This window comes from Anser brachyrhynchus (genome assembly GCF_964034855.1).
Source record: "Anser brachyrhynchus genome assembly, chromosome: 10".
Classification (NCBI taxonomy): domain Eukaryota; kingdom Metazoa; phylum Chordata; class Aves; order Anseriformes; family Anatidae; genus Anser; species Anser brachyrhynchus.
The window spans coordinates 2,842,056-2,864,094 of record NC_137705.1 but is presented as its reverse complement, the minus strand read 5'-3'; the positions used below and the strand labels follow the sequence as shown (position 1 = coordinate 2,864,094).

Genomic DNA, 22,039 nt, shown 5'->3' with positions numbered 1-22,039 from the left:
CTAAGCAAGTCTTTTTCTGAAGGAAGAATGAGGAACATCCTCCTTGCACATTACCATTATTTTCTTCTCCATAATGAATATGGACTAAAATTTAAATTCTCTCCTTACAAAGAAAACAACTTGTCTCTTTGAAAGTCTTTGAAAGTGAGCTCTTCTCAGTATGGGTAGTTATAAAAAGCCAAATTGTAAGTCCTCTAAGACAAAATGACTGATGGGAACTCATGAGATACTGGATAGCATAACTACAAAGTTAGTACATGATCCAGGAAGGTGGGCACTGGCAGAAAAGGACCTTTTGTGCAAGGTCCCACGTGGGTGGTAGTCCCTGGTTGCTGCAGTGGGCACCATTTGGGCACGTGGCTTTGCTCAGCTTCACCTGGCCTGGTCCCAGTGCAGTGATGCTCTACAGGGTGTGTCTTCCCTGCAGTGTTTTTCACTCATTTTTGAAACACAGATAAATGCATCATGGAAGACATTAAAGTCTATTACATCCAAAGCAGTCCTTTGCTTCAAGTTTTTGCTACGCTGATGGATGGTCTATCTCCGTTAGTAAAAAGTGTTAGTATCAACTTATATCTCAGGTGGGCTAGTCCAGAGCTGGAGGACATAAAAAGAGATACTGTTTGTGTAGCTGCTCCTGTGAGCAGCATGTGAAATGAATGTGCTCTATATCCTCTGATGTTTTATCAATGAGGGAAAAAAAAAGAAGAAAAACAGAGACAAACTTAACGTGTTTTCTTTCTCTTTGTTCCTGGATGATCTTTTCAGTGCAGATGTTATACATGTATTCATATTTGTTGATTTTAAATGAAAAGAACAAGTTAAAATGTGGAACTTGTGAGATTATAGTAAACATATTTATCAGTTTTGCAAAAGAGCTAACATTAATAATGGTTGCAGTTACAAGAAGAGCATGTTATTAAATACAATTTGTAATTCTGTCTTTTTCTTTTTTTTTTTTTTTCCCGTGACTTCAGAATGTTTACTGTAGCCTGCAGGAATGTCCTTCTTCCTAACCTACTGCAGCTGTCTAAAACTGCTTCATACTCATACTATGAAAGAGCAATTAGCATTGATGCAGTGCAATGTGTAATCTGAGATGATGTTACAGCACAGCTAGCAGTGAATAAACCAAGAAGTTTAGGGTTTAGGCAGCTCTGACTTCATTAAAGTTAGATACCATTTCTCATACCACATATATACATCCTAATGAAGCAATATGGGAAAATCACATTAAAAAAAATGAAAAAAATATTTTGTTTGGCATTTACAAAGTTTATTAAAACACTCAGTAACAACATGGTATAAAAATGATCTTGTTTGCAGGGAACATTTGTTTTTGTTTCCCCTCTGGAGAAGTTTTGGCTGTTCAATTATAGGCCTCATTGCTTCAGCATTATTTTCAACTGAAATGTCAGAACTTCGAAAAGCATATCTAATGTGCAAATTAAGTTTATTGCTGCTCATTGAGTTGTTTATTCATTGTGTGAGAAGTCTTTATTATACCTCAAGCACTCACAACATCTTATCTATTTTCTCCTCTGGAATGGGATTTGCCATATAATACATGTCTGAAGTTGCTAAGCAAGATAGATAGATAATGTAGATCCAAGAGCTTTTAAGAAGCTTTTAAAAGTATTTGAGGTAGTAGTCTTAAAGACGACTTCATAAAAGAAACAGAAATTATCACACAAGTGAACCACTCTGCATCAGTAGTATTGCTGGATATGAGTAGGCTAGAACAGGAGATACAAGAGGATGATAATCTCATAATTTTTTTTTTTCTAACACTGCTAAAAAACACACATCATATACAAATTCAGTATAATTCCCAAAAGATCAGTCTTCAACATTTATTTGGTGGAGGCAAATAGGTTTCTGATAATAAGGAAGTACAGTTCTTATGAAATTAGAAGCATGTAATTATTGGGATTTGTCGTGTTAGAAGATGAAACCTTTATGTTCTGTTATTCCAAAATATCAGTTCAGTAGTGAGTTCCATTGAATGCATTTCTTCAAAATATTTATCCTAAGTTTCTCATTCAATAGGTTTTTAACAGAGAAATGATCTCTGAAATTTTGAATCTGTCTAATAACGTTACATAACAGGATTGCATTTCTATTATTTCTGATCTTTTTTATTATTCTGATCTATATTTCTGATCATTTCTATTATTTTTGATCTTGATCCTGTCTTTGGAGTGTGATCAAATAATGGCACAAAAATATTACTGACCTTATGAGGCAACCATAATAGTATTGGAACTTTCTCTTGAAGAAGACTTTCCAAAAATTCCCAACCAGTTTAATCACAACAAACTAATGGCCCCTTCCCGTACAACAGACAATGGGCTCTGGTAAAGTCTTAAAAACTTCACGATTAAAAAAATTACATCATTTGTTATTTTTATTCTATGGGTTTCAGAATGTAACTATTGAATCTGATTACAAATGATGTACAATCCTAATTGTATCATTCTTCCTTAGTTTTTCTTCAACTTTTCCATAGAAATAAATGGATTTTTTTTTACAAAAAAAAAAAATAATACATCATTGCTACAAGTAATGTAATTTCATAGAATTATGTTATTCGTGTTGATCTATTTCAGTTGTGAGAATAATAGTGGAGGAAAAAAAGAGTAAGAAAAGAAAACTTTGTAGAATTGTCCTGTAGTTCGCAGATACTTTTCAACATTATTCTATAAAAGTTACCTGTTCTTCACAATGGAATTACTTCACTTGAGATTTATGGAGCCAAGTTTTTTGCCAATGTGTGCTGAAATCAGTGGAGTTGTGCCAACAGAGACTATGGCCCTTGAATCATCTGGAATTTATTGTATGTGACACTCTGCTTCCAGGGAGAAGAAGAGATTGCTTTAATTTAATGATCAAGTATCTTCCAGACAGTCATCTGAGTCCTTCACATCTCTGCAGTCCTTGACTTCAGACAAACTGATGGTGCTGCCATGATGACAGTTTTATGTAGTCATGAAGAGCAATCAGAAGAGACAGAAATTTGAGAAAGTGTTCCAAGTCTGAGCTCTAGAACCTCTGACGCTCTCTCTAGACAGCCAGCTTCTTAATGATTCTGGAACAAGAAAAGAAAAAGAAAAAAAAAACACAAAACTTATTTACCTATAACAATAGAAATCACACAAACTCTTTGTTCACTTTCCTTGGATAATGGTACATGATGTCTGCAGCAGGTTTAACACTGAAACCAGTGATTTTTTATTATTTTTTATTATTATTTTTGAAAGGCTGGCAGAAAATGCAACATTCTACCTTGTTGCTACTTGACCAGTGCTGTAACAATCACTCACCCAGCACAGCTCAGAAGCTGGGAAGAAGCTGGTCAGGTTACTGCCTGTGTGTACATACATATTAATCAGTTAACACAATGATGGTAACAGTCTGAAGAAAAATGTCTTTGAAGGTAAGGTGTTGGGTGCCCTGTCATGCATGAACATTTTGGAATCATGACCTTGGTAACCAAAATCCCGAATTTTCAAGTGCATTTCTAACACACAGGGTTAAGCCAGAATGAACACAAAACTAATACAGCTCCTGAAAATTTTTTTCTCCTCCTCTCACATTATTTTCAGAACGCATTAATATTGTTGAATAGATTCTGCTCTCATTTTATTCATGTGCCTCTCAGTTCCCACCATTTTATAACACTTTCATGCACAAAAGCTTTATTCAAGGGAATTGCTTACAACAAAGTGGTTGTTATCTCTAATCTATCTGCCAGTCATAACAACAAAAGTGAAGTCATATAAATCCATTTCTTTCCCCTTTAGCAAACTACTAGTTCCCTTAATAAGATCTGCAACTTTGTTTCCCAGTGTAAGGGGTTAAAAAAGATTACACAGATAGTTTTTCTGTCTGTTGTGGTATTTTCTCTGAAGCTGTAATGTAAACACTGCAGTGAGGTACAGCTAACATTAATATAGATTAGGGTTCTCAATGTATATAGTAAGCAGAGACAGATACTGATTTTGTTTTTGCTGCAGTTTCCTGCAAGGAGGGATTTTCAAGTCTGAAGAACTGTGGGCATATTTCTAACAGTCTTAATAATGAATTCTGCACTTTTTAAGCCAAAATCATATCTATCGACTATGGGTTTTACAAAGTAACATATGACTAATTTAAAATGTTGCCTCTGACATCTGCTCGCTCTCAGAGCACACAGAGTGCTCATTGTATTGATACTGCAGAAGTAATAGGCTACACATGGGTAAGAGTTTCTCAAATCATCATCATATTAGAGATAATCTTCTTTATTATGGAACATTTGGGCCAATTTTACATCATTTCACAAATGGCACAAAACTCATTCAAGATCTACTATTTTTATAAGCATTTTAATAAAAAGGATTTTTTTTTGTCTCCACAGAAAAGACTGCAATTACTATTCCACCTTCTAATATGGATGTAACAGTTGGAGAAAGCATAGTCCTTCCATGCCAGGTGTCTCATGACCCTTCCCTTGATGTGGCGTTCACATGGTCATTCAATGGCAATAGAATTGATTTTAAAAGAGGAATACATCATTTTGAAAGAATTGGAGGGGTAAGTTTTTAAAACTCTTTAGTGCTTAATGAAACTACTTGCCACAGTCTTTAGACCACATAAGCATTTTTCATAATTCTTCCATCGCTATTGATATGCATGGCAAATCATTGTTTCTTTACAAGGGCTGCAGCCATTTATTTTTCTTTCTTAAATTTCATAAAGGCACTTGAGTTATTTGTGAAGCCATAATAAAAATGTCCGCATGAAAGAAACTGATGATAGCTATGAATATTTTAATTTAAAAGCTGAATTTTTTTATTAATATTGAGCAATTTATAAAAATGTCCAGTATGGAAAGCATGTTGTGAGTGATTAGTTTACTTTCTTTGCATCTCCAGGAATCTGTTGGGGATTTGATGATAAGAAATATTCAGCTACATCATTCTGGGAAATATGTGTGCATGGTACAAACAACTTTAGACAGTCAATCTGCAGCAGTAGATATAATTGTAAGAGGTATGTCTGTTAATGTAGATTTTATATCCTCTGGAGGAATTAGTATTTCTTAACATCAGCTGTTGTTTGAAAAGTCCTAGGATGATGATGCAACATTTCAGTTACACAATGGGAGATCTGTACAATTGTGCCATAGCCTTTTTTGAAGGTAAGTTTTTCTTGCCTTGGAGTTCAACATGGTAGGACAGGAAGGCCTCTTCTTTCAGCAGAATGGTGCCACCTACCATTGCTGAGCATCTCTGGGTCACAGTGCAGGCCGGAAAAATCAAAAGACCAGACCCCTTTCCACTCTTTGGAGATAATATGAAAGATCATTTTCTAGATCAACTAAGTGATAAGATTGAGGTTTTTGCTAATCCTTTTACTGCCAGCAGCAAGAGAAATGCTGTGATGGGAGCAGATCCAGTAACCCCTAACAGATATCAGAAATCTATATAAAGAACCATCTTGCATTTTTGCTGAACCTTGGTTCCTTGGTTTTCATTAAATTCCATAGGAACTCTATAGATGTTGTATGGTTCAATGAAAGACACACTGGGAAACTTTATCAGTCTCTCTCTATATAAAAAATTTTATTATTATATCTATCATTCCCTTGTTTGTATTTTTCTTTTTGGTAACATGAAAACATTATTTTTTGCTGACTTAAAACACCCCATTAATTAAAAAAAAAAAAAAAGTAATACAGGCATGAAGCCATTATTTAGAGATTGTGCTAATTTTATGAAAATGCACCTTCATGAATAAAGCCACTGCCTTGAGTAAGTAAGAGTTGCACAACTCAGTCCAGCAATGTCTTTTTTTTTTTTTTTAAATACATTTGTCTTAAAATTATTTTCAAATTAGGCCCCCCAGGTCCACCAGAAGATGTTAAAGTCGAACATATTTCTAGCACTACTGCTGTGTTATCCTGGAAGTCTGGAATAGATAATAATAGTCCAGTCCAGATCTACAGTGTTCAGACAAGGACTCCTTTCTCAGTTGGATGGCAGTCAGTTCCAACAGGTGAGCAATTTGAGAGTCGTCTTGTATTTTTTGCACATACCATTAATACAAAATACATTTTCATTGACGTATTTGCTTACTTTTAGTTCCTGAAGTCCTTAATGGCAGGACTCACAAAGCAACAGTGGTTGACTTAAGCCCTTGGGTTGAGTATGAGTTTCGTGTGGTTGCCAGCAACAGCGTTGGAATTGGGGAACCAAGCAGACCATCAGCTCTACTGAAAACCAAAGCAGCAGGTAAGTCCCTGGTTTCTCCTCTTTTTTTTTTTCCACATGGACACACTGCCAGTTCCCCAATGTGAAAGGTCTGTGGCAGCAGAGTCTCTCTCTTGCAGGGTTACTTATATATTTGTCTGGCATTTTAACTTGTGGCTCCTATGTCTTCTTGACAGCACACCTGCAATACTTGATGCGAGGGATGCTTGAACATGACTTAGAATTACCCCATGCTTTTCTCTCCAGTTCAAGATCACCTGGGCCAGCAATAAAGGCTGGAGCTGGCCCATACTTTGTTATGTCCCCAAAAATGCCCATGCCTGAACACAAACTTTCATTCAAGCAATTGTGGAGCAACTTTTGTTTTCTTCCAATTATAACTACATTTATACACTGCTCCGGGACTTGAATAGAAAATGATAAAGCCAGCTCTCTGGCATATCCTAGCACAAGCACATAAAGCTTTGCTGCAGAGGTTGTTTGATATCTGAGCATCGGTAGGGACAGGATATTGGCTTTAACTGGAGGAAATAAATTACAACATCCAAAGCCCAGTGAAGCTAATAGCTTCCACTGACTCCAGGACAGGATCCTTGCTATCAGTCTGTCTAACCTTTACACATTTATCTTCCGGGACTTGGAACCTCATGGGAAGAAGGCTCATTCTTGGATGACCAACACTGTCAGTCGTTTGACCTTCTCTGTTTGGTACAATTTATTTGAAGTCCAAACCTTTGCTTTGTTTTTATGTTTCTCTCAGCCCCCTGCTCATCAACTCTCTCCCACCTATAAAATCAGCATTTATAGGATGGAAAGCACTGAAAGGGAAGCAGGTTTTACAGTCCACTTTCTCCTCTCCTTTTATCTCATTTGCCATGCTCTGAAGTTTGGCAAACTGCATTTCAAGACAGAACTCAAAATACAGTATTGGGAGGATTCACAAGGCTACAGCCAGAAAGAAACAATAAAATTAATAATATTTACCATGGCAGTAGCATAATAATAACATTATTTCCTTACAGTATTGCCCAATTTTTGTTCACCAAAACAAACAGAAAGACTCACTTTAGATTTTAGTAACTTAACCCCTTCACTGCTGTCAGTCTGCTTCAAAGCATTGCTATGCAGTGGGAGGAATAAAGGCTTGTCTTTAATTTTTATCAGCATAGAAAACTGAATGCAGCATTGAAGTGAGGAGAGCAAAGACTGGCAGCGAAGGATGAATGTGAACTTAGCTGTTTTAATAGCTATTTTGCCAGCTAAACTCTGAGCATTAGTAGATTTGCGGATGCAAATGAGCCACTGTTCATTTCATTAAAATAGAGCTGAGAATTAATTGAGCCTCTGTTGGTGCACTCAACCGTAAATTTTTGTCTGTTTCTCAACTATGACCTGGTTGAGGCTCTGCTGAGCAGTAGGACAAATTTTTTTCCGATGCAAACGTATTAAGTACTGAACACATTTAACACATGAACTAATTGAGCATCAACTGGTTCATGAAACAGTGAAGTAGTAGGCTTGAAAATCTGTTTTGTTATTTTTTCTTTCTTTAATGTTCTTTTCAGTCTTAGATTATTTACCTCTGATGTGCACAGACATGGATTATGAGTGGCAAAACTAAATACCTATGTTAAACTCTCCAAAAAAAAAAAGCTTAGTCCATTTGTACTTGCATTTACTTTTCTGACTGCAAAACAAAATTATCTTTAAATTTCTACATTTCTAGAGAGAATGCAGTCAGATAAAGATTTAGATGTGAGTTTGAATGTAGAAGTGACAGCTGATTCACACAAATTTCTGTGAGCATGGAGGGCTATTGCCTTTATTGTTACTGCTGCAGCTGTACTAACACTGGAAGAAAAATATGGGGAAGGGCAGGCAGTCATGGCAGAACTTGCCAAAATCTCTGAAAAAAACTTCTGAGATATAACTGTCCTGCCCATTTCTGACCCTGTTTTCAGCCCTGTCTTGACACATCCAACTTTTAGGCAGTAGAAGCTGAATGAAGGGAACAAAAAAACAATCTTGAAACTTGTAGAAATAGTAGCAGATGTCTGGAGATGGCAAAGAGAATGAATGCTCTCATATATATTTTGGGGATCTGTAAGTTACAGAGTTGTCTTGTTTTTTTTGTTCATGTTCTTCCAGCAACAGAATAAAAAACATGACATCATCCTTGCAAGTAAATTTATGGCAAATTATATAATAGGAAAAAAACTTTGTTAAATGCCACCCATTACACCACAACCCAGTTCCCCAAAAGTAGAAATATTTATAGGCTAATGGGGTGAGCATGTTTCCCAAAACATGGAGAAAGAAGCAGGAAATACTGCTATTTTCCTTGCCTCTCCACCAAGAGCCATTTGACAGACGAGAAGCCCCTTCAGCCTGCAGCACCAGCATGTTATTTGACCTTGACTATGGACCTATGGGGCCATACACCTGGAGTAATGCTGGGGAAATCAAGTTCTAATTAATGCACTTCTGGCCACTTGCATTCTTAGGAGAAGAAAAATTACAAGTTTTGAATTTCTTAAGCAAAGCATACAGCCAATTAAAAAAAATTAATATATTGCTCCAACAACATGTTTACTGAACAAATGCATAATTAGTAAATCAGTAGTGTTGCAGCTACAGTCTGAATGGAACATCATTTTGCCAATTAGTTGATGAGGCATAATAATGTCAGATACTTGATGCTACTAGCTTCTTTAATTAATTTTTTGAACCAGGGTACTCATGTATCAAATACATCTGTGGCTTCAGCCTTAGAAACTTGAAAATGTGTAAACATAATTTCAGTTCGTTTAAAATGTACCATTATATAATGTAGTCCCTGTTCTAACGTGTTGAAAGGCAGAGTAGCTGCATGTGAGAGAAGCTGGGAGGAAACCCTTTAATCTTGCAGTGGACAAGGCAGCAGCAGGGGGTTGCTGCAAGCACCGATGTCTCTTGTTCTCCAGTTCCTGTGGTGGCACCGACGAACATCAGTGGAGGAGGAGGGAGCCGTTCCGAGCTGGTCATCACATGGGAGGTAATTGTTAGCTCAATTAACCTAAGCTGTCTAATGGGGAAAAGTCTATGGGTGAAATCACAGCCCTGCTGAAATCCAGAGGCTTTCAGTCACTGGCTCGGGCTGAGCCTGGATTTCATCCTGCATCTGGAGAGAAAACAGTCTGTAAGATGCATAGCAAGTTTTCTTGTGTTATAGCAAACCATTTATAAAAATAAACAGTTTAAGAGGCATGTTATAAAGATGTTTAGAAGTCTGTATAACCCTCTTATCTCCATTGTACAGGATGTGCTTAACACACTAATCTGCTTGGCCATTTTCTGCATTAACATTTTTCATACTTTTGTTTACATGTTTTTCATTCTGGAACTCTGTGCTGACAAGACATATCCTATTATGCATTAAAGGAGATGAGCCCTTTAATTCTCCAACACTCCAGCAAGAAGAGAGAATATGCAATTTCAGAGCTATTAATACCATACTACAAGTTGCAATGAGTGAGCACAGGTCATTGCAGAGAGCAAGTGTTGTGAGAAGTAGCCTTCCTTCTCCAGCTACCCATCTGCATCTCTGCAGGCAGCCTCGTGCAAAGCCTCTGCAGTGATGGGCAGCTGCTCCAGCCCCCATGGAAAAACTGACCAAAACACAGTGTCCACCTGTGCTGGACAGTGGAAAAACTGAGGGGTTTTCATTGCTGCTGAAAAATGCACGTGACTCACCCAGGTAAACATCTCACCTGGCTCTGAAGACAACTGGCTACAGCAGGAGCTGTCCCAGGCTGTCAGCGTCACCCAGCCTGCGGGGCAGAGCCCAGGCAGCCTTACCCATCCTATGGACAGGTGTGAATATCTCAGAGCCTGCACACAATCTCTGTGTAGTCTTTAATTCGGACCAGGGCTTCAAAAGCACAGTGCTCTCTTCATAAGTCATGGAAAATATTTATTCAATTAAATAATAATAATAATAATAAATACTTCTAGTTCAGCTTAAGCAAGGAAAGCAGTCTCCCCTTTCCCCTGACTTCATTCTTTTTCCAGGGAAATAGCCAAGCTCATGTATATGGTTTAAAAGAAAGGAAAATAAATTAATTTAAACTACAAGTAATGTTATTTATCACCTAAGTGAGTTACCTCTGTTGTCCTGTATGCTGATAACTTTGCCATTTAACCAACCTTTTGAGGGAGGAAGGGAAGTGACAGAAAAAAATGAGATCAAAAGAAAAAATCCCGACAAGATAAATAATACTGCCAATGCTTTCCCCTTTGCATGCTCCAAATAGAGTGAAACTTCACTTTTACTGAACTGAATTTTCCTCCATATGCATCTTTCACTGTTTTCTTTCATTTTCTCCTCTACTGATCTACTCTTTGGGAGCAGAACATGAAAATTGAAAAACAACCTGAGAGATCTCAATCAAATTATCCTGTTGGACTTCATAGTGTGTCCTGAAAAATAGTCAGAAGAAATACTAATTATGCCAAGCTAACAACACTGAACTGGGCTCTCCAGCTTTCTGTGATGAACTCACTAAACATCTTGATTAAATCTGGGGTCACAGAAGCCTCAAAAACAAATTAAATGCTCTGGAAAGTAGCTTGAACTCTTATAAATCCCCAGTGCACCCTCATCTCTCACGTTTAACTCTCTCGGGACTGGATAAGAAATAGAAGGAGGTAGATTGGGAAATTAATGTTTGTAAAACACTTAAAGAATGACAACATTTGTTATATATGTCAGATCAGGGTTATAATTTGACAAATATCTTACTATTAAATTAGAAGGAAAGAAAGAATACATTCAGTGCCCTGAAATCTGCTGATTTATTCCTCAATTTTTTTTATTTTTATTTTTTTTTTTTTTTTTTTACCTCCCACCTTCTCAGACTGTTAGTGCTCCTCATAGCTTCTCTACAGGGGAAAAGTTTGGAGCCAGGAACCATTGCGGGAGCTGCAGTTCTGCCCCTTTGTTTTTCACTCTGTTTCTGCACCATTTTTCATAGCTGATTTCCTTGCACCTGGCTTTGATGCAAGCATCTAATATAAATGAAGTTTTGCTGATAAAAGCTATGTACTCCTCTATGTACTACTGATCTTTTCTTGTTTCACAAATGTTCTCTTGCTTTGAGAAACCAATGTAGAAGTGTTGTTTTTCCCAAGAAAAAAATAATACAGCGTTGATGTAATTGCCTGTTCGGTATGAGTCATTAATACATATCTTGACATGAGATTTTATTAATAGAAGCCTTAATTTTATCATGTTGACTTGCAATAACATTTCTGTTCTAAGCAAACTTAAATGAGAAAATGTTCATGCACTCAAGACTCTCACTTGTGCTAAAAAATATGTAAGTGCTGTACACATGCACAGGCAATTATACAGCTGACATGCACTTCTATGTATACACATTTGCTCCTTTCCCAACTCTTTCTTTCTTTTAAAATAATTTCTTTAAAATCAGCATTCCTACACCCCTTGGGGGAAAAAAATATCAGTTACAACCTGTGCTGAGTGAAATGCTTTTAATTTTGAAAACTTCATGCCTGGAAGAGAATAACTTTAATGGAGCTGATCAGATCTTTTGTTTCTAAATTGATTGCCTCAATAGATTTATTATTTTGATTTTTATTTCAATATTACATTGACTGATGGAACAAACATTATTATCTTCTCTAAGGCACAGTCAACTGAATCAATACTACTAAAATATACTGAGAGAATGAAGATTCAATTAAAAGAGTGTATACTTGCAAATGCTTATTGACTGACTGCCTTGTCACTACAGCCAGTTCCAGAAGAACTGCAGAATGGGGAAAGTTTTGGCTACATCATTATGTTTCGTCCTCTTGGCTCAACAACCTGGACAAAAGCAGTGGTGGCTTCAGCAGAAGCAAGCAAATACATTTATAGGAATGAAAGCATTACACCTCTGTCTCCTTTTGAAGTGAAAGTTGGTGTCTACAACAATGAAGGAGAAGGGACCCTGAGCTCCATATCCATTGTCTACTCGGGAGAAGATGGTAAAGCAAATTACTCCTATTGCTGACTGTGTAGAGCCCATAGGTCCCAGGTATGATAATTCAGATCCCTATAGGGATAGTCAGAATTTAGCTCAAAGCTGCTCATTGCAGGTTTTCAAGAGACACAAGACAAAGGATGGGAAAATGAAGTGAACAAAAGCAAGGGACAGTTTTTCATAACTGCTTTAAGTAGGTGGCATGTTTCAACAGACTTGTCCCCAGGGAGCTCCCACTGAGTGGGCTGGGAAAAAACAGGAGACATTGAAAACAGTTTACCTGTTAGAGGGCCCAGATCACTCCATGCAGCTGACCTCCTCTAAAAATCTGTCCCAGATCACAGGTTATGATCAATTTTGAAAAATTACAATTTTGCTGGTGCTCCACAGTAAACAGGCAGCAAAGCTAGGGATTCATACCAGGGTTCTTGAGCCTCTGCCTGCGGCTTCCACCAAAAATCTTGTCTTTTTGTCTTCAATCTCATTAAGTTTCTGAGACAACACCCTTTTAATACCACAATTTTTCCCCTGGCTTTGTTTTCTCCCATGACCCAGAGCCACAGATAGCACCAGCAGGGACTTCGGCACTGAGCATTTCGGCGGCAGAGGTGGAGGTCTCCTGGCAGCCCATCGCGTGGAACAGGCTCACGGGCAGAGTGTTGGGCTACGAGGTGAGGCAGCTGGTGCTGGGCACCTTACAGAAACCCCCTCCCCAGCCACATTCATATCCTGATTCCTCTTCCCTCACTGCCAAATCAGCAGTTAATGGAGCTCTTCACCTGACTCTCATTAGCAACATTTCACCTGAGGTAATCACAAGCATTTATAGACCCAGACTATAGTTCTGTCCCAGCTTTTTTTTGTAATGTAAATTAAAACTTCAAGTTTAATCATTTGTGATGACCACTGTAAAATGACTTGTGCTTGATTCCATAAAACAAGGTTGATCCTCCCTCTTCAGACAGCTGTAACACTGCGTGAGCGCAATGGGGCAGTTGATCTTTAGGGGACATGCACGTGGCCTACAGCACCTCTCACAGAAGAACATGCACATCATTACCATCCAAAGCTTCTGCTGTGGCATATTTGAAAGGCTTTGGGCTTCTCACTTCTGTTCATAGTGAGCAGCTGCTCATGTACTAGTAAGTGACGGGCTGCTTGCCCTGTGCACTGGGGTGCACCGCCGGCACAATGGCATGAGCCCAGGGCCAGATCCAGCGACAGGCATTTCAGGGGCTGAGATGGGGGAGCTGTGGGGGGACATGGATGCTGCCAGACCCCGGTGGCACTCATCCTGCCTCTGGCTTCTCTCAGGTCTCCAGCACCGGGTGGGAGCAGAGCCCCAGTGTTAGCTGCACCTGACATCCCCAGGACAGGGCAGCAGTGCCTCCGGAGCGTGGGGGAGTGGTGGAAGTTTTATATTTCTAGCTGGAGTACTTCAAAGTAATCTCAAATATGATTCCTGGGCATTTTATTTGCACAGTGAATCTTTTGTAGATAAAATAAAGCAAGGGTAAACCAAGTCAGAAATACTTTAAGTTCTGTGCTTTCATTACAAATGTATAAAGCAAGGTAGTAGGAGGCACATACAACACACAAGCCTTCCAAAATCAAATGCTAAAAATCAAAATTAGAAGCAGGATACAAAATAATTAAAATCCCCTTAGATGATTGAGATAAATATTTCTTTATGTCATTTAAAATTTTTTTCAAGTATGTTCAAACCATAAAACCAAGCAAGCTTTTAAAATTTCTCACGTTATCAAAGTTTTCCTTTTGGACATCTATAAAGCTAAGGATTTGATTTGCTTTCTTAATTGGTATTCTGTCTCTCAAATTTTATTTCTTCTCTATAAATATTCATGCTTGGTTTTCTTTCCTGCGAGTTTTGAATATGAAAAGTCTTGTATTCCTTGAAATCTTCATTGTCAGCGTGTCTGCTTCCCAGCCAATTCCTTAATTGATTTAAAACAACGAATTGCCTTTTCTTTGTTTTGGCTTTCCAGGTTTTATATTGGACCGATGATCCCAAGGAAAGCGCAGCTGGTAAAGTCAGAGTCAATGGGAATGTAACAGCCAAAAATATCACAGGACTAAAGGCTAACACAGTGTATTTTGCAACAGTTCGGGCTTACAACACGGCAGGGACAGGGCCCTCCAGCACCCCAGTAAATGTCACTACTAAAAAGTCACGTGAGTATTCAATTTTGTACAACAAATGTTGCAAGCTCCCAAGTGGGATAGTGACATTTCAGCTTACCGTGACCAGCTCTGCTAAATGTTGCAATATCAATGGGGTCCCAAATTTCTTCATCAAATGAAGCAATGCAATCTGTGAGTAAGAAACTTCTTCCTCTCTTCCCTGATAACAATTCTGTGGTCACCACTGAGTTTACTCGGACTGTAAGCCCCCTTTAGGTACCGGAAGGCCACTGTAGGATATCTCTAGAGTCTTCTCTTCTCCAGACTGAACAACCCCAACCCCCTCAGCCTGTCTTCATAGGAGGGGTTCTAGGTTTGTTATGTGTATGTACTAAGGTAATTCTCTACGCTTGCAAAACTAGATAACAGAGGTGTTTGTGTTCCTCCAGTGTAGCAACTATTAGGAAGGATTTCCTTTTGAATTGCAGCAGTGTGGCACTTGCTTTCACGAGATTTCAAATGAGATGCAGAGTCAATAAAGGAAAGATATTTCACAGGTCAAACCACAGATTTGGGTACGGGAATATGGCTTTTTTTTTTTTAAAGAAAACTCTTAAATTCTCAAGATGCTTTTCTGAGATCTCTAAATTGTGCAGTACAGACGATAGCGTATGTGATACATTCACATAAATACTATTTAGTGAGTAATTGTTTAAATTTCCTGCAATTAGAAGCAAAAACATATGCTACTCTACTCGTGAGAAACAACTTCATGAAACCTATGATTTCACGGGGCCATCCTCCAAGATAATAGGGAAGTTCTGATTGAACCTGTAAAGTAAATGCTCACTTAGAGCAAAATAATCATAAAATAGAAAATTTTGGTAATCTGTTATGTACCCATATGCCCTAAATTCTTCTCACAGACAACTTCCTAATGGAAAATGAACTAATCTCTGGAAATGATTCTCTATATTTTTATGTATATTTGTATGACAGAAAAAATAAAGACACAGAAGTCAAGAGACAGGACATATAGGGAATGAATTTGCTTTTGCTTTACATTGTCTTCATCTTCTGTCAAACTCAGGATGGTGCTAATGGTTCATTTAAAAATTAAAGTCCAAATAACCCATTTAATATTTAAAAACATATATTAAATTTTTAAGCTCTCGTTTCTGAAAGATGCAGGCACTTTCAATATGGGAAGAGGTAATACATCAAGAGAATATAAACAATGCACATCTACAGTGGGAGCTTTAGCTTCAAGCTAATAGCTCTGTCTTTGTACTCATTGCCAAAGGTTCCTAAAATGTTCTGTGCATGGCATTATTGTATGGACTAAGCAAAACTCAAAACTAAAATAGGCCTTCTGCCAGATAGGTGCAATTCTGATTGAAGCTTACTTGTCTAAGATCAATTTAAGATCTAAGTTGATATTCTGGTTTGAGTTTACTACTTAGGAAAGTAGAAATGATGTCCTCCTTCCTTGAGCATACTGCTCCCACTAAAAACAGTTATGAGGCTCAGCTCTTCTGTTTCTTTATTTATGTTATGGTTTTCAGAAATTTCATCACTTTTTCTCTTTCTTTACAAATACATACCTCAATAGATGTAGATATTAGAAATAAGTTGCAAGTATAAACCTAGACTCAGTAGAACAGCAACAAAAAATGTGTTACCTACAACATGAGAGTAACTTCATTAAATTAATAAACTTAAACACATACTTAGGACTACGAATTATTCTTGACAATGTTGATTCTAAGAAGTTAGTTGTGGAAAGGATCAGTCATCTTAGATCTAAGGAGTTGTTCACCATGTTTTGCTTCATAGAATCATTTAGGTTGGAAAGGACCAGAAGCGCTATCCATTGCTGCCTATTCTGGTTCTTGGTCTGTAGAGGAAAAACAGATAATTTTTTTTAGGAAGTCATGTAGTGGTGGTTTTTCAGCCCAAATTCTATGAATTAAGGTGGCTTTAAGTACTATGTGGATATTGAACGATATTTGAGGGCTTCCAAGACTTTTGAAAGTACTCAATCAATAAAGATTTTGGCGTCCTTTGCCTCTTGTGAATGTCTTGTGATTGAATTCCTTATCTAAAATATTTGCTGAAAGCAGCAAGGAAGTTTTTTTTTTAAAAAAAAAAAAAGTAAATTTGTGGTTTTACGCATATGAATGTATTTAAACACCTTCAAAAATGAATATTTATCCAGCACTGACTTATGGCTCCTGGAAGGATGCCTGCTTAGATTCACCTGGGTGGCTCACTAACACCTCCTTTCCCTACCAGCGCGATGGATTAAGCTTCTCCATAGTCAGGAAGCAGACAAATATAACAGACACAATCAATTTATTCTCTCTCTGTAGGAAATGAAATAGATTATGCTGTATTACCAAATCAACATGCCTTCTAAGCTACGTATGCTAGTCATCAATATATAGAAACTGCAGGGAGAAATGAAGTATCCTAGAAGTTTAACATTTTAAAGTCAGGTCTGGGATACTCACAACCCAGAAGCCCTATTTCTCCATATCTCTCCTCTCTTTTCTTAATTCTATTCAAGTCCCTATTTCCTCTAATACCTCCAGCACTGTCCTCCCAGGCAAGGTCCAGTTGGACACACCATGGAGATGGAGATAATGTGTTGTTCTAAATATGAGACAGTGTTAGCTCAAAGGCACAGTTTCAACTTCACATGTTCTCACAGGATTCAATTTCTGTCACTTGTAGGCAAATTTTCAAAGTCCTGGCACTTAGGCATAAAAAGCCTTTGAAAATCTACTCTCAGCCTATTATGCTGAGAATTTATAAAATCCTGCAATGTTTCATGATGGATCACATGGAGACTTTAATGTGTAACTCTTTGTAACCTGCACTCATGGCTGATGAAAATCTAGCTTTTTGTATTCTGCTCTTAGTTTTAGCTTTTTTTTTTTCTTTTCCCCTGAATTCCATGCAGCAAAACATTCTCTAGTCCATTACAATATAGATAGGAACAACATAATGCTTAAACAAAATCTATCAAATGTAACTTGAACTGTCAGACATTGTCAGGCTTTTCCTAATTTCCCAAATGAACTCACAGTAAGTGGTTTTGTGCTATGAATAGATCTTTATTCTGACTAATATGAGAGCAATGATGGACTGGAAAATATTTTTTACTCTTTTAGACTTGAATCAGCCATGCATTTGCTACTTCCATGTCAGCGGCTCATTCAATTACACTATGCAAATTAATATTCAGTTGTATCTTGTGATTATCATCATCTTTTTTTTAAAGCACCGAGTCAACCCCCGGCAAATATTGCCTGGAAACTGACAAATTCCAAAATCTGCTTGAACTGGGAGCACGTAAAAACAATGGAGAATGAATCAGAAGTGCTAGGCTACAAAGTAAGTCATTGCTTTATCTCATTAATCATACTCATTTATTATAAAAGTGCAAAAAGTGACTTGTTGAAATGTGACTATTCATTACCTGGAAAAAGGTGATTTTTCTGGAGTTATTGGGAAAGTTGGCTGACATTTATACAAAACATGGAAGAATATCTCATTCAGAGGAGGATGCCTTTATCCCAACACAGGGGTATCCTGTCCCTAGCACTGGAACTCTCATCCCATTTCCCTTGTAATCTTAGTTGTATCAGATTCTTGCATTCACATCTTTTTTGGCAAGAGCTTCACACATTTGTAAGAAATAGAGAACAGTCTCTTAAGAATTAAAGAGGCATAAAATACATTTGAAAGTCCTCACTCTCTGACAATTCATAAATGTATCTTTGAAAATAGATAGGAAGACACTCACATAAAGATCAATGTGAGTGAAGTAAAAAGCACTTCTATAAATCTATTTTTTAAGGAAAGTAAAATTTAAAGTTTGTTTGCAGTGCCTCTGACCCCAAAAGACTTCAGGATAGACTTTTTTATTCCTGAAGGATGGTAAAAATGGTTGTGGAGAGCACTTACATGAGGAAAGGTTCCTAGGATCAAGATCCTTGCATTGCTCAGCATTTTAGTGTCTATGCAGAGTTATTTATGCCCAGGGAGAAAAAAGGATCGAAAAAAAAATATTAAAAAATCCACCTTGCAATCTTTCTTGAGATCATATCCTTTTAGATTCTAGTGAGTGTGCTTGAGTAGCTCCACACGCCGGGAAAAACATTAAAACTAGTCTATTAAGCTCTTTTCCTTTGTGTCTAACGTACCTGCTTCCAGGCTACACTTTCCTATTACATTTTGATGTGGAAAGAGTGCTTTAAGTGCTCACTGCGTATTTATTGTATGATCACTGTTAACTCTCTTTCTGCTTTGCTCTTCAGTTGCTCTTTTTAGCATAAATATATTAAAAGGTTGTCTTCACGAGATTGCTAGCAAGGAAGAAAGGCTTCTCGGAGGACAAAGCTGATCATAGTCTGCAGGATCCCCATCCAAACTCCCCAGAGCACTTGGGCATGGGGCCAGGGTGGCCAGTCCACACCATGGCCCAGAGACACCTTAGTGAAAAGACCCATACACAAGCAGTCCCTGAATCCCTCACATTTAGTTGCAGAAATACGCTTCCTAAGTGGAAACCCAGGTGCTGCTATCCAAACTTCTGTTCTTTCTTGAACTTTAAAAAATGTTTTTCTAATGGAATTTAATACTCTGCAGGGTGCTAACAGAATTCTGAAAAGTTTGGGACATGACAGAAGGTATTCTCAGCCATTTAAAAAAAATCCATTAAAACTTAAATAAATCAAGTAACTCTTGTTTTCTAACCCGTTTTTATTTAGATTTTGTACAGACAAAACAGACACAGCAAAACTCATATACTGGAGACAAACAACACTTCAGCTGAACTTCTGGTGCCATTTGAAGAAGATTATCTCATAGAAATAAGAACAGTCAGTGATGGTGGGGATGGCAGTAGCAGCGAGGAAATTAGGATTCCGAAAATATCAAGTATGTGAGAATTTTTATCCTTCTCTGAATATTATTGCATAATAAGAAATGTGTGTGCCTCTAAGTACAAAGGATTAACAGACTTTTTGTTACCGTAGGTGACTTCCCTCTCGTCGCTTTGTAATACTGGATGAATGTAGATTAGTCTCTGGTTTTATCATGTTCATTAGTGGAGAAACAATTTCCCAACACCTAGGTGTGATCTTAATCTTTAGTGTATGTCTCCATGAGCCCTAGCCTGGAATGCATTGGGAAGGACAGACAAATAAGCTTTCTAGCTGAAGTCAAAGCTTCAGCTTTCATATTCACCACAAATTTTCATCAGATCTGGAGCTGCTGCATATGCCAAGACAGAGCCCCTCAGCTCTGCTCCATGGTTGAGGTGTGGGTACCCAGGGTCTGGTCTCTGCTTGCATGAATACCTTATTATTCATGCAAAATGCAGCACAGTTTTGTAACAAACTAACCAAAACCCTCCTGAAAGCAGATATTCATGTAGAGACTGGGAACATGATTCAAAACCGTACTCCCTGGGATTGCTGCTGCAACTTGAAAATGAATAAATAGAAATAACCTTTGTGGCTAATGTTTCATTTTGAAAGTTTGAAAAAGAATACTGTTATGCTAGACTGCATAGAAATACATATTTGGACAGACATTTACTTATATCAGAGATTTTTTTATGCTTATGTCTTTACAGGTTTAAGCTCTGGAGAAATAAAATTATCCCAAAGAGTGCAATATACATTGACATCTGGGATCCTGCTTTTGAGTTTTGTCCTTAAGTACTCTTTCCCTTGATGATTAAGGCAATGTTCAGCCATGGACTTTTAAAAGTAAACCATCTGTAGATTTTATCTTAATACTTTACCAGAACGAACATTTCCAATAAAGAAAAACAGTGGGGATTGGGGAGGGAGATAGAGAATGTACACTACTAAGAAAACATTAATATCAATACTGCTGAGAAAATGTAAATATCGATACTACATAAATTTAAAAAAAGCTTTGAAATTCGTGGATAAATGTATATGCATTAATTAAATGGGTGGTGCCAAATATAACTTGAGATTGCAAGGAGACTGATCTCATTTTTTTTATAAACAGTAATTCTCACTGAAACTCCAATGTAATGGTATGACATTTGTGAAAGACCTATGCCAAGATGTTGTAACTGAGAAGAGGCTTGAAATTAGTTGTGATATAGACATTATTTATCTTGTGTTCTTCATTGTAACCTGTTCAAAACAACAACAACAACAAAAACAAACACGCAAGTTTCAATTAAATAAAAGTTATTTGTTTACTTTTTGCACTTTTTTTTCTTTTTTTTCTTTTTTGTATTACAGGGAACAACATAGAATGCACTATAAGAAATGTACTACACTATTTTCTTCCGAAAAGGGAAACCTAAATAAAAGGAGTCATATGGACCAACCCAAAGCCATTGAATTCAATAGAGAAGCTTTCAGTGGCATCAACAAGCCTTGAACCAGATCTGGGTGGGACAGTACCTTTTATAATTTGAGATACATATTCTCAAATACATTTTAAAGGACTGTGTCTTATGAAGACTGTTCTGATCAACAAAGATAGCAGAGATGCTGAATACCTTTTTTAAGGGGAGATTGAAATACATCTGTCTTCCAGCAGGTTCAGTTACTCTCTCAGCTGGCATTGTTATTCTTTGCTGTAGCCTGGAAGTGTAGATTCGTCTTTGGGCTAGGTGTGAAGGTAAATGAGAAGACCATTGATTTTCATCATCTTGAAATATAAATAAAAGCATCTAATTAAATCCTTCAATCTATTGAGTTATTAGAATGTTAAATGAAACACCAGAGTGATCATGGCTTTCAAGTCGATAGATATAGCTCAAAATGTGAAGTCACACTGCTTTGTATTTTAACAGCGTCCTATAAAAGGTATTTGTTGTCTCACATCACTAGTAGGGGATGAAAAGATACCTTGTAATGATGTGATCTTTTTCATTCCCACCTTATTCTGAAGTAAATTTTCTTTTCAACACTGTCAAATATGTGTTATCTCACCTTTGTAACCATTTGGTACCACAAATTAATGAAGTTCCCTCCCCTTTTCTCATGTGAAAAGGGCTCAAATGGAGATGGCATTGTGTAAGCACATGGGTAAGCAAAATGCAGTTTCATCTGTGAATGATAATTCTCCAAAGAGTGTAATAAAACACATTTCTTGTCCATGGGTATGGGAGCCAAATAGGCAGAAGGAGTCTTAGAATGGGAAGTTGTATAGGAAGTTACCAAAACTTCGATACCTGAGGTTACTGACAGGACTCATGTGCTTGCCTTCCTGGGAGAACTCCACACGCTCAGATATAAAATGAAATCATAAATAATAAAAACATAGCAAGAGCATGCTTTATGAAACAATGTTCAATTTTGATTTAAGCACTCCAGAGAATGAAAAGGATATTGAATCCCTAGGACAACGTGTTTCGCTAGGAATTGTACCCACTGTTAAACGTTTGCTTTTTCTTTTGATGCTATCAAAGCCAAAAGAGTATGTGTTTCATATTCTTGCGGCTACAGAGACTAAAGAAATTATTGTAGAAACTTGGGCAAATATTACTCACATCTGGTGATATTTAATAATCCTCATACTGAATTCAACAATGTTTTTCAAAGAGATGACCCC

At 37.4% G+C, this 22,039-nt stretch overlaps 1 protein-coding gene and 1 long non-coding RNA gene across 16 annotated transcripts in view; one reads left to right on the top strand and one right to left on the bottom strand.

Annotated features, from left to right (window-relative positions):
- CNTN6 (contactin 6) overlaps nucleotides 1-21,492 on the top strand; it is a 143,702-nt gene extending 122,210 nt beyond the window's left edge. For 13 of the 15 annotated variants that reach the window (XM_080605769.1, XM_080605761.1, XM_080605771.1 and 10 more), the window contains 11 exons: nucleotides 4,400-4,575; nucleotides 4,917-5,034; nucleotides 5,881-6,039; nucleotides 6,126-6,275; nucleotides 9,218-9,288; nucleotides 12,050-12,284; nucleotides 12,836-12,951; nucleotides 14,287-14,473; nucleotides 17,709-17,821; nucleotides 19,201-19,369; nucleotides 20,070-20,679. In XM_080605769.1, the coding sequence (XP_080461895.1) occupies nucleotides 4,400-4,575; nucleotides 4,917-5,034; nucleotides 5,881-6,039; nucleotides 6,126-6,275; nucleotides 9,218-9,288; nucleotides 12,050-12,284; nucleotides 12,836-12,951; nucleotides 14,287-14,473; nucleotides 17,709-17,821; nucleotides 19,201-19,369; nucleotides 20,070-20,170 (1,595 nt within the window). In that variant the 3' untranslated portion in view covers nucleotides 20,171-20,679. Of the gene's footprint in view, nucleotides 1-4,399; nucleotides 4,576-4,916; nucleotides 5,035-5,880; nucleotides 6,040-6,125; nucleotides 6,276-9,217; nucleotides 9,289-12,049; nucleotides 12,285-12,835; nucleotides 12,952-14,286; nucleotides 14,474-17,708; nucleotides 17,822-19,200; nucleotides 19,370-20,069; nucleotides 20,680-20,718 lie in introns of those variants that run through there. The other 2 variants (XM_080605768.1, XM_080605770.1) reach the window with 2 other exon arrangements.
- Nucleotides 7,133-12,845, bottom strand: LOC308200286. Its single transcript, XR_013955432.1, has 2 exons — nucleotides 12,561-12,845; nucleotides 7,133-9,414 (listed from the first exon to the last, which is right to left on the bottom strand). It is a non-coding gene; the product is annotated as an uncharacterized lncRNA (long non-coding RNA).
- Nucleotides 21,493-22,039: the final 547 nt, after the last annotated feature.